Genomic DNA, 13,579 nt, shown 5'->3' with positions numbered 1-13,579 from the left:
ACATTTTATGCTGGGAAAATCCTGGTGGATAATTGTGCAATAGGTTGGTTGAATAAATAATTACTTCAAGTCTGTATAGCGCACAGAACCACCCTTAGGTAATAGTAATACTCTTCTCTAGTTCTAAACTATTATGTGGACATTCTGAGTTGTAAAATATACAGAAGCATGTAGATATAGAGAAACCTGCAGTTGGTGATGAAATTATAGTTTATTGCGAAGCTTCATTATTAAAAATTCTTATTCTGCTCCAAGCTTAAAACCAGCCTCAACAAAATCGTCATTACATTCATTAAAAAAAATTTTCACCTAAGTATGATTCTTCACCGAGGAGGTAACCAGGACATGGTAATAATAAAGTTTGAACATGCTTTAGCTGCAGCCACATCTGTAGACCATTATTTTCAGTAAAGTCAGGGTACATTACCTCTGTAGGGGGTCCCAGGTCGATATATCCACATATTGGTTGGAAAGCTCCTGTACCACATGCATAGACATGCGTCTTGTTGAAGTTGTGAAGTAGACGGATAAAATTTGCACATTCTGTCTGAAAGTAATAACAGTATTGTTTAGTCTCACAGTAAGTGCTACGTGGATTTCGAGAACACACTCACTTAAAAAAATAAGCAATGTAACATTATCATCACAAATATTAGACGTGAGAATAAAGAAACTGTTAAGTTGTCTCATTGCAAGTAATTTTCATTCAAAAGAGCACATGGGAAATGGTTATTTTTAAAGGTAGAAGATGAATTCTTATTTCCCCTATTTCTCCCCTTTCAGTTGCATATTGGACTGTACTTTCCTTACAGTTGGTGGTGAGGATTGGAACTCGGTTGGTTAGTGCTTTTTTTTAAAACTTTATTCCATTCCAATCAAGTCAAGTTAAAGCCAATTCAGAGTTCCAACAAGTTGGGACATTCCCGGTCCAAGCTGACAAGACAGGGCTCTCACCACCTGTCTTGGGCTTGATCTACATGATCCAAGCTGATTGGAGTAGGTGTAGCTCCTCCTCCAACTCTTGATCTTATTTGCATCTTAGCCAAAAGACCGAGATGCTGCTTGAAAAAATTGCTTCAAATGAAGCTGAAATGTAACCTAATGACTTCAACCAAGCACAGCATGTTGATACTACGCTTGATCTTAGCCAAAAGGCCGGGTTGGTTCGTGCTATTTGTGCTACTATTAGGGGGTTCACAACAGTGGCACCAAGAAGACACCAATGATACATGTCATTGCAGCAAGGCAACATGATAACATTTTTAAGTGGTTCTGACAATTGAGGAACATTGCAGAATTAGCTTTTTATGGAAGTATACTGATTTCATTCTTTTTACAGAAAACAAATGTTTAAATTTTGAATCAAGTGCTCATATTGTTTCATTATCACTCATAAATTTACATTTTAATTTACATAACGATAGACCTTTTAAGCATTGTAACTGATAGATGACTTGTGGGTGGTTATAAAAATCTGTACATTTGCTGAATTCACCTGAGAAACCTGCCTTTCAACAATGCCTTAAGAAATTTAAATTTCATTTGATGCTTGAGTATCACTAGCCTCAGCTAAATTCATCTAGATTAGGAGTAAAATAGCAGCTATAACTAATAATACATGATTTATAGCATGTGATCAGAACATTTTAATATACAGTGTAGCAAAACACACTGGTATCTTCAGCATTAAAATGCTTTTAAAAATTGCAGTGTTTTGACATGGAAGTGAGTATTTGCTGGGCTAACTGAGTCCCAAGGGGAAACTTGGCAAGCTATCACAATTTTCGGTTTGTATTTTAGTATGAGAAGATATGTGCACTGAAGGCAAGAATCATAATTTCCATAACATCTTTTGAAGATTGTAGACAGTGAATTAAAACATTTATCAACAAAAAGAAAGAAAACTTAAACATACAAGATCAGACTTACACAGTGAAAAGTTAGTCTTAAAGAATATTTCTCCTGTAGATTCTTTCTTGATTAAGCTCAAAAATAAACAATCCTTTAAGGCAACAGTTGTGGAGAATTCCAAAAAGCTTTAGAGAAAAACGCTGCTTTCAGAAAACAACTGACAGGCTCCAAAATGCTCGCTGCCATTTGTCACAGATTTGTTTGAGCACAGAGCATACTTCAGGGTCTCCTCAGAACAGCTCCCAATCTTTCCTTAAAAATGTTCTCCCCTTTCATTTTTATAAACAATGTTCTAATCTATCTTTGAAATGTACTTATCCCATAATATCAAAAAACTTTTATGTTCTTCAAATGACCATTACTTTTGGTAAAATAGAACTGAATAATTTTGCCTCATTTATTATGACCTTTGTTAAGTTTTAAACTCCTTCTTACTTTCCTTCGAAATGCAACAACTAAAATTCCAAATCCTCACTTATCTCTGAATGCAAACTTCTACTCATGCTGTGTTGTAGAATATCCAACTTGGTCCTCTTTACTTCAAGTGCCTACTTTTCACACATAGCCCCTTTGATGGTTTCAATTCCATAGACACTCAATCCTAGTTTAATTAAACTAGTCACACACACACACACACACACACACACACACATATATATACATCTAACCCCCTCCATTACAGAACACCACTGTATCCCAGAAATATTTGAGAAATAACATTTTCTTCACAGCAGTTTCTTGTGCAATGCAAGCTTTTAGATCGTAGAATGTCACCAATTTGTTCAATGCAGATTAAATAAGATAGCAAATGTGAAAATTACTTTTTTAAAGCAAAATATATGGAAATTACAAAATAATGTCAAGCATTTCTTACTTCTTTTTTTCCAGTCTGTTTACACAGTTCCACTCTCTCCTTAGCTGCAGGCCAATAAATCTGACAAGACAAAAAAATTAAAACTATTGGAAAGAAAAACACAATTAGATGAAGTATTTTCAAATTTTCCTTGTCAAGCCTTTGGCTGGTTGTCAAACTATGCAAAGCAGTTTACTGGACAGATTGGATTCAATGTTTTTTTTCACCATGGAGATTGTGGGGTCTGGGGAGCATTGTGGGGAGAAGGGAGGGAAAGGTGACCCAAGGACTACCCAAAATTACTCCTCGGGCCTCATCTTAGTCTGTCAGGCAAACTGCCGGTGCCTGTCACATTTCCAATGCAACTTGCCATTTAGCTCCATTGTTGTATTGCCTGATTCACTGGAACCTATCTTAGGGGGAGACGATGGCCTAGTGATACTATCGCTGAACTATTAATCCAGAAAGTCAACTAATGTTCTGGGGATCTGGGTTTAAATCCCGCAATGGCAGGTGGTAGAATTTTAATTTGATATAATATACTTGGAATCAAGACTCTACTGATAATGATGAAACCATTGACAATTGTTGGAAAACCCCATCTGATTCACTACTGTCCTTTAAGGAAGGTAATCTGCCGTCCTTACCTGGTCTGGCCACATGTGGCTCCAGACCAGCAGCAATGTGGTTGACTCTTAACTGTCCTCCAACGGCAGCCAGAAATGCTCATGTCCCACAAATGCATAAAAAAAATGAAGGGGTTGGGACAGGGGAAGATGATAAAGGGAGGGAGGTCAACGTGGGTCAGTGGCAATCATCAGAATGGAGCCAGGGAAGGCTTTAATTCTCCCTCTGTCTCCACAAACTTAAAACAGTTTCATCTTTCATTTACCCCTTTTGCCTGCCTGCTTGTTAGAAGGCCCAACACTTGACCCAGCCCAGTGCTGTCCAATGCTCCAGATGGGCCTTAAAAGAGGCTTTGAGCACCTTGTTGGAATATGACAGTTTTAAGCAGCAACTATAAGGGAAAATCACCCCAGGAAAGTTAATGTGAAATACTGTGAATACAGGAGATTGGAAATAAAAACAGAAAGTATTGGAAATACTCAGCAGGTATGGCAGCATCCGTGGGGAGACAGAGTTAGTATTTTGAATCTGATACAATTCTTCTTCTGAACCTGCAAAAGTCAAAAAATGAACTCCGTTTCTCATCACAGAGAGTGCCTGACCAGCAGAGCATTTCTAGTACTTCCTCTTTTGAAAGTATGCTGTTTAAAAGTCTTTCTCACCGCAAGGCTATTAAAATTGGCCATCAGTTTTTAACAGCAAAGCAATTTTGGAATTGAATCCACAATTCTATCTCCTCTCCTACTTTTCTCCTGCTGGCCTTTAAGTTCTGACCTCAGGAAAGAGCTGGCAACCTTTGATGCCATTGATTGAACTGAATGTTGTGAGAGGCAGAATGCAAGTAATAACAGGGCTAGGCATACTGCCAGATTACCAATAAGGTGCACAATTGAACAGGATTAGGTGGTACGGTGGCGTAGTGATTTGTCTCAGGGTGCCAGGGTTCAATTCCAGCCTCGAGTGACTGTGTGGAGTTTGCATGTTCTTCCCATGTCTGCATGGGTTTCCTCCAGGTGCTCCAGTTTCCTTCCACAATCCAAAAATGTGCAGGTTAGGTAAATTGACCATGCTAAATTGCTCTTTAGTGTCCAAAGATGTGTAGGTTAGGGGGATTAGTGGGATAAATATGTGGGGTTACGCGAATAGGGCATGGGGTGGTCCTGGGCTAAGATGCTCTTTCAGATGATCAGTGATAACTCAGTAGCCAAATGGCCTCCTTCTGCACCGTAGGGATTTTTGATTCTTTGAATGGTGAACAATGTATCATCAATAACCCTGCAGCTTAGTAGTGGACATGGCAGTGAGTTTTTCGTGACATATCACACAGAAGTAGTGAAGTTGGAGTATTTGTAAATTTAATCTGAACCTGAAGTTTCAGTTCCAACCTCTCCTTTCTAGCTGTTTTATTTTTATTAAACATTTTCTGGTGGTTGCACAGTCGGTTTAATCTTTCTTGCTAGGATTTTGGTATTTCAGTGCTGTGATGTTCACAGTAACATACTGACTTCCTTTGCAGTGTCGTTATTGCAGTGTAGTCAGAATTATGTTGCAGCACACTATACGCCATGAGATATCACACAGAATGTATCCTGTCAGCCCAATTATATTTGAGGAAAGGTCAGTGGGAACACTCATCCTGAATGTCAGTGAGGCTTTTCACAATAAGATAACTGATTGTGTCATGGACTAATGACCTACAGGAAGGACATTGCACTGTTTGTAATGAAATTTGTTTGTTAATTTAGTGTTTTCCTCAGTGATAGAACATAGAACATAGAACATAGAACATAGAACATTACAGCGCAGAACAGGCCCTTCGGCCCACGATGTTGCGCCGACCAGTTAAAAAACAATGACCCTCTAACCTAAACCAAACCCTTTCCATCCATAAACCTATCCACGGATCTCTTAAACGCCTCCAAACTAGGCGCATCCACAACTGCAGCAGGCAGGGCATTCCAATCCCTCACCACCCTCTGGGTAAAGAGCCTACCCCTGACATCCGTCCTATAACTACCACCCCTTAATTTAAAGCTATGCCCCCTCGTGCTAGCTTTCTCCATCCGAGGAAAAAGGCTATCACTGTCCACCCTATCCAAACCTCTGATCATCTTATATGTTTCAATAAGGCCCCCTCGCAGCCGCCTTCTTTCTAATGAAAACAACCTCAAATCCCTCAGTCTCTCCTCATAGGACCTCCCCTCCATACCAGGCAACATCCTGGTAAACCTCCTCTGCACCGTCTCCAAAGCCTCCACATCCTTCCTATAATGTGGGGACCAGAACTGCACACAATACTCCAAGTGCGGATGGTAAAGTTACTGTCCCTGTTTTGAGGTTGTTGCTCTCATGTTCAAGTCAGGTAAAACAAATGAAAATCAGCTCCTCCAGGTTTCTTCACATTAGACTCCAGCAACTTTCTCTTTTCAAATCGGATTTATCTGCAGATACAGCACATACATGGGAATGCCACCACCTTCCCTTCCAAGCCACTCACCATCCTGACTTAGAAATATATTGGCATTCCTTCACAGTCGCTGGGTCAAAATCCTGGAATTCCCTCCCTAATGGCATTGTGGGTCAACCCACAGAGAATGGAATGCAGCGATTCGAGAAGACAGCTCATCACTACCTTCTCAAGGGGGACTAGAGGTGGACAATAAATGCTGGCCAGTCAGTGATGCCCAGGTCCCATGAATGAATGAGAAAAAAAGCTCAATTTTTTGGATGACTGGTTTGTGTGACACCAACAACATGAGTTTAATTCCTGTACCAGCTGAATTTAGCTGGTACAGGAGCTAAAGAAGGCCCCGCCTTCTCAACCTTGCCCCTTGCCTGAGGTATGGTGGTCCTCAGGTTAAATCATCACCAGTCAGCTCTCCTCTTCAGAGGGGGGAGCAGCCTATTGTCATCTGAGACTTTGACAACTTTGATTATGGCAACTTTACATATATATGCAATTTTCACATTTTGATGCATCATATCTACATGTGGCTTCTATGTTGCTATTTACCTTCTTAGGTTCCTTGTTCAAATCTTCTAGATTCAACATGTAAATCAGATCTTTAGCTCCAACTAGAAGTTTGCCTCTTTCTTCATCTATTAGTAATGCCTGGAAACTGGAACTTTCTGCCGATCCCTGGAATGGATTACAACTGTTGTTCATCAATGTATCTGCCAGGGCAAGACAATATAAAGTGAAAATATGAACCAGCACCAAGAATGTGAAGAAAACGTTTTTTTTGCAGAGACTGACACATTTGAACAATAATGCTAAGGTTAAGTCTGCTGCCAAAGTTCTGTGTGAGCAGCATTCACTAAGTTGGTTGTACATTTTTAAGAGGGCTGCATTGAAAAAGAATTCTGCAACGTATTCAAACTGACTAGAATTGTGAGGAGTAACGAATTCTTCTTGTGTGAAATTATACATGCAAAAAGGAAATTGCGACTTGATTCCACACCATGTCCTTGCAGCTAAGTCAAAGTTAATGATCTAAAAGGAGAGCTACAGACATAGGACACCAATCATAATTTCAAACAAGCTAACTAGCTAATTCAGAGCACAGCAAATGACTTCCTAAACTGTGTGACTTAACATAATTTCAGCTGGCCTATATTCCACTATATCATCAGGGGAGCCTTTTCAGACTTATTCGCAGTGGCAGAACTGTTGTCAGCGGTATTTATGTTGTACAATATCTCAGGATAAAAATAATTGTGAAGTAATAATGTGTTTCTTGCAGTCACAGTAGACATGGTAAGCAATCTTTCAAGGGACACATTTCTTAACAAGGGAACACAAATTTATATAATTGCATTAATAATCTTTTTAAAGTACAGCAGGCGAGCCAGAGTAATATTAAACCCACCAGCGGTGACCTAAATGGTAGATTTAGTGAGAATATACAGAATGCGTGGAGCGAAATTGTTCTCCAGGGCTGAATTTTCAATTGCAGGAAAATATCAAAGTTATTAATGGAGCCGTGGGGCCAGGAGGCAATTTTCAAATTGAAATTGCCAAACTGAACAATTTGGTGCATGTTACAGCTGGCAGTTCAATGCAGGGAGCTGCAAATGTATTCTTTAAAGCAGAAAAAAATTGCAATCAGGATATTCATTATGAGATTTGACATAGCACTGCTGGCAGGCTTAGCTGAAGTTTCTGACCTCCCAGATTCTTGCCTCTTCTCTTGTACAAGGCAACGGCAGGCACCATCATGGCTGTTGTCTGCCATTGAGACTCGTGCCCCAACAGGCATGTTTATTTATTTGTGCGTTAGTGTCACAAGTAAGCTTACATTAACATTACAATGAAGTTACTGTGAAAATTCCCTAGTTGCCACACTCCTGCATCTGTTCAGGTACACTGACAGAGAATTTAGCATGGCCAATGCACCTAGCCAGCATGTCTTTTGGATTGTGGGAGGAAACTGGAGGATGCGGAGGAAACCCATGCAGACACAGGGAGAATGTGCAGAGTCCGCAAAAGTAGTGTCTCAACCCAGGAATCAAATCTGACTCCATGGTGCTATGAGCTAACCACTGTACCATTCTGGTTAGGAAGGGAATTACAAGATTTTGATTCAGTGAATAAGTATACCTGTTGATATTATTTAATTCCCATATTAGTATTCCTTACTTTGTACATTGAAATGTGTAGGCTGGTGTTAAAATGCTTTACTAGCATCTTAGGTATGAACTAAGCTTGCTACGAGCAATTAAGTCAGATCTACTTCAGTCTCAGTATCTTTTAATTATGGCTAAATGACCTCTGTTTGATTTATTATTGTCTCATGTATTAGCATACAGGAGGCATGGTTAGTAAGTTTACAGATGACACCAAGATTGGTGGCAGAGTGGATAGTGAAGAAAGTTATCTCCAATTGCAATGGGATCTTGGTCAATTGGGCTAGTGGGCTGACGAATGGCAGATGGAGTTTAATTTAGACAAATATGAGGTGATGCATTTTGGTAGATTGAACCAGGGCAGGACTTACTCAGTTAATGGTAGGGTGTTGGGGAGAGTTACAGAACAAAGAGATCCAGGGGTACATGTTTATAGCTCCTTGAAAGTGAAGTCACAGGTGGACAGAATAGTGAAGAAGGCATTTGGCATGCTTGGTTTCATCAGTCAGAACATTGAATGCAGGAGTTGGAATGTCTTGTTGAAGTTGTACAAAACATTGGTAAGGCCACACTTGGAATACTGTGTGTAATTCTGGCCATCCTATTATGGAAATGATATTATTAAGCTAGAAAGAGCGCAGAAAAGATTTACTAGGAGGCTACCGGGACTTGATGGATTGAGTTATAAGGAGAGGCTGGATAGACTGAGACTTTTTCCTTTGGAGCATAGGAGGCTGAGGGGTGATCTTATAGAGGTCTATAAAATAATGAGGGACACAGATCAGCTGGATAGTCAATATCTTTTCCCAAATGTAGGGGAGTTTAAAACTAGAGGGCATAGGTTTAAAGTGAGAGGGGAGAGATACAAAAGTGTTCAGAGGGGCAATTTTTTCACACAGAGGGTGGTGAATATCTGGAACAAGCTGCCAGAGGTAGTAGTAGAGGCGGGTATAATATTATCTTTTAAGAAGCATTTAGATAGTTACATGAGTACATGGACGACATGGACAAGTTGGGCTGAAGGGCCTGTTTCCATACTGTAAACCTCAATGATTCTACAACTCTATGCTCTACAACTCTATATGTTTCCTGTGCACGATACAGGCAAAGCATACCTTTCATAGAGAAGGAAATGAAAGAGTGCAGAATATAGTTTTACATTTCATAACTAGGGTGTAGAGAAAGATCAACTTAATGCAAGGTGAGTCCATTCAAAAGTTTGACGGCAGCAGAGAAGAAACTGTTCTTGTGTCAATTGGTACATGACCTCAGACTTTGTACTTTTTTCCTGATGGAAGAAGGTGGAAGAGAGAACGCCTAGGGTGCAAGGGGTCCTTAATTATGTTGGTTGCTTTGCCGAGGTAGTGGGAAGTGTAGACAGAGCCAATGGATGGGAGACTAGTTTGCGTGATGGATTGGGCTACATTCATGACTTTTTGTAGTTTCCTGTGCTCTTGGTCAAAGCAGGAGCCATACTAAGCTGTGCTACAAGAAAGAATGCTTTCCATGGTGCATCTGTAAAAGTTGTGGCACTCTTTGGTACTGTGAGCAGTCTCTTTCAGGTATTGATTATTGCTGGAGAGTTTAAGAATGTAACATTTAGAACTTTTTCTTTAACTTTTTACTTCTTCCTTAATTCAACCTTCCTTTCTGCTCTTTATTCCTCTTTCTGTATAGGATTTGACAACAGATTCAACCATTTCCATTCCATTCCATTGTCGAGTTAGTAATTTTACAATTTTGTAATCTGAGTGTTTAAGCAGATACACAGTTACCTGCCCTATTCACTCAAGTCCCAGATTTCCTCTTTCTCTCAATGTACTAGTAGGAGCTCATACTTTCAGCAACTTGCCACACAAAACATTAAAAGCCTAAGTAGGGAAGGGTAAGCCTAGCTAATGGCAAAAGCTGATAGATGCCCTGCTACAGAAAATCAGGGCTTGCCATTCTAATCTGGGGTGGTAGGGGTGGCAGTGTGGGGGTGGGTTCTCCAATTAACCACATTTGGCTGCAGCTGTAGAACTATCCAAAGAGTTCCTAAACAAAATTACATAGCTCACCAAAATTCAAGACAAACTAGAATCAAGAACAGCGATACCCCAAATTGGACAATGTGTAATGTTAAAGCATCACAATAGTCATTGGTGTCCATTCTAAGGATCTTATCTGATTTGCAGAGCAAATGTCTCATTTATATGTTGCCATTTGGCATGCCCCCATGGGAAATTCATGCTTTGGTGACAATAGTCAAATTATTCTACATGCCAAAGTATCGGCCTTCTGTTCCACATTCAATTAATTGACATTTTCTGTAGCTAACATATAAAGCATGCCCACAAATTCCATTCAGCTATCATTGGACGGGTACATTCCACTAGAGAATACATTTCACACACAAAGCACATGTTTCTGATATACGGGAATTAAGGGCTTAGGAACAGGACTAGGCCATTTGGCCCTTTGAACCTACTCCATCAATAAGATCAAGCTGATCTGTTTGTGGTCCCAACTCCACTTTCCTATCAGTCCCCATAACCCTTGACTCTCTTGACCATCAAAAATCTGTCTAACTCAGCCTCGAATATATGCATTGACCCAGCCTCCACTGTTCTCTGGGGATGAGAATTCCACAAACCAGTAGAAACATGGAAAATAGGTGCAGGAGTAGGCCATTTGACCCTTCAAGCTTACACCACCATTCAGTATGATCATGGCTGATCATGCATTTCAGTATTACACTCCTGCTTTCTTTCCACACCCCTTGATGCCTTTAGCCACAAGGACCACGTTCTGCTCCTTCTTGAACATTTCTAACAAAGTGGCCCAACAGCTTTCTGTGGTGGAAAACTCCACAGGTTTACAACTCTCTGAGTGAAGAATTTCTTCCTCATCTCAATCCTGAATGGCTCACACCTTATTCTTAGACAATTACCCTTCATTCTGGACTTCCCCAACATTGGGAACATTCTTCCCGCATCTAGCCTGTTCAGTCCCATCAGGATTTTATGTGTTTCTATGAGGTCCACTCTCATTCTTTTAAAGACAGTCTGAGAGAAAAAAAATATGCTTTCCGAAAGCCCATTACACAAATCAATAAATATGGACAATACGGAGTTGGTTACTTTTGAATAATTCCATGAGTCTGTGATCATGCAGACAGAATGACTCCAACAACTAAATGGTCAAACAAGCTTCATTGTTTCAGCGATAGTGAATCATAGCAGTGAAGTTATGCAATTAGACAGTGTCACCCCAACTACTGATTATGCTAATCAAATCCTGCCAACAGGTCATTATGCTCTGTTGCTTCTCAGATATTCAGATTACTCATTCAAAATGTTTCCCTTCCTCCTCACGCAATATTATCCACAGCAGGCATGGTCCAAATATCATTAGATTTTGTAACTAGAAAAATGATAACATTTCAAAATTAAATTGAGTACAGTTTATTAATTTGGCAGATCAAACATGTTGGGCAGGATTTTGCCTTTTTGGACTGGGACCCCAACGTGAGGGTCAAAAGCAAGTCCCAGCCCCTCACTGTATTGGAACCAATGACTCGACATTGATTTTGTCTGGATTGGCCAATTGGTGACCAGAAGATGTGTTCACCAACCAAATAAAGATGGACAGCATACGCCTGAAGCTGGAGGATGAGTAGGAACAATTACTTGAAGTCTCTGGAATCTAACAAAACTTTCTCACTCTGAGGCAAAAGTGTATCACAGAACAAAGATTTGCTGGCCATGGTATCATTCCTAAACATTATTGTATTAATTATGTTTTAGTAACTGGATGAATTATATTGAAACTGAGGAACACATCCATATGTTGTGGGAGAAGCCAACAATTTGGTTTTAACTCTGGGTAAATTTGGGAGCGCAGTAAGAAGTTTCAGAGCACCAGGTTAAAGTCCTTCTGGAGAAGAAACGACACTCTTAAAGCTTGCGCTAACAAATAAACCTGTTGGACTTTAACCTGGTGTTCTGAAACTTCTTACTGTGCTTACCCAGTCCAACACTGGCATCTCCACATCATACATTTGGGAGAGCAGAATGCAGGACAGCAGTGAAACACCTCCAGAAAGCAGTCAGCATGAAGCTTGGGCTATTTTAATCCAGAGTCTCTTTTGAATTCTGCAGCATTGTCTCCTGATCCAAACTAGGGTGGGGGGAGATGGAGGGGTGCTGGTGAGCGTTGGGCCAGAAATTAGCATAGGAGGCACAGAAGTGCCAGAGGCCGAAGGGAACAAAACTCAGCATGAAGTTAGTGTTGGGTGTGACAGTGTCTGAAGGGAGCCAAATCCACCCTAGACCAGAACTGGGGCAGCACATGGACCCTCGATGTCCAGAAGATACATTCCAGCTGTTCTTGGAACACAATGAATCCTTGGAAAAAATTTAAATACTTAACCTGGCATCTTCTGGCAGGACTGCTGTGCCTATTATGAGGTGGGGGAAGAAATATAGTCTTCCCCAAACATCGTAAGATCCTGACCCATACCTTTTGTAACCAGGGTTAGAATATAACTTCTGGTTATGTTACCATGGGTAGATAAAACTGGGTATCAGCTTGTGTCCCTTCTCTGACTTAGGTTAATGGTCATCCATGCCATTGAGTTCTTGATCTTAGCTGTTAATGGATTGGAAAACTTTGAATATAGAATGTGTTCTGTCACAGGGAAAAGGTAAAGTCAGCATTTAGTTGCTCCTGCGTACCAACTTCCTCAAACTTTGGAAGAATTTTTTCTGGCCATTGAGATTTATTCATCTCAAAGTTTACACAGTCATTCAACTACTGTGCTATTAGAAATATGATTAGCGTGGCAGCTTATTGCTGCAACACCCTCTAGTTCTCTTTCCCGTTAAAATAAGTCACTTCCTTGATAAAAATCAAGGTAAGAAATTTAGTCACCAGATCTTACTTTCAGTAACACCCTTCATTTTGTGTTTTCTTTTTCGCCTACTGTAACTTAAAAAAATATATAATTTAAACAATAAGGGCCAAATTTTCATTGACAAGATGGAAATTTCCTAACTTAGTAGACCTGTCTCCACTTAGAAGGCCTGGACTTGCTAGCATTTATATAAATGTTGACATGATTTTTCCCATTGGGAAAAATGTTCTTGTGCATTCAAAACTGAACAAAACACTGCTTGGGAACTTTAGTGTGATGAATCCATAGTGATTTAAAAATCAGCAGAACCCTTTAAAATTAAAAAAAAACTTCAGAGAAAAAGATCCATTACTGAGCACATTGATTGACCAGCAATCTGCTGCAACTTTTAAAAAATTGATGGCATCTGACATTTTGAAATGACAACAGACTCTATTATCTGTAAGTTAGAATGGTTTGTTTTGATAGCTGTGGCCATTATGAATGCTTAACTGATTCTCAAAATGTTCACCGCCATGTCTCTAAATGTACAAACATTTTGATTGACAGTTTTAATCAATTATTAAAAGATCACTTGCCCAATTCCAAGGACCCAGGATTGATTCCTGGCTTGGGTCACAGTCTGTGTGTGTCTGCACATTCTCCCCGTGTCTGTGTGGGTTTCC

The 13,579-nt window shown here is 40.0% G+C and overlaps 1 protein-coding gene across 1 annotated transcript in view; it reads right to left on the bottom strand.

The window, feature by feature from the left end:
• The window catches only part of LOC145356995 (semaphorin-3D-like), a 103,398-nt gene that overhangs the window by 68,423 nt on the left and 21,396 nt on the right, over positions 1-13,579 (bottom strand). Inside the window, exons 2-4 of the mRNA XM_080210026.1 lie at positions 6,405-6,565; positions 2,786-2,845; positions 428-547 (exon numbers count right to left, since the gene is read on the bottom strand). Coding sequence (XP_080066152.1) covers positions 428-547; positions 2,786-2,845; positions 6,405-6,565 — 341 coding nt within the window. The remainder of the gene's footprint in view (positions 1-427; positions 548-2,785; positions 2,846-6,404; positions 6,566-13,579) is intronic.

Source organism: Carcharhinus amblyrhynchos, chromosome 22, assembly GCF_965287045.1.
Source record: "Carcharhinus amblyrhynchos chromosome 22, sCarAmb.v2.hapA, whole genome shotgun sequence".
Classification (NCBI taxonomy): Eukaryota; Metazoa; Chordata; class Chondrichthyes; order Carcharhiniformes; family Carcharhinidae; genus Carcharhinus; species Carcharhinus amblyrhynchos.
This window is presented reverse-complemented; position numbering and strand designations above follow the sequence as displayed.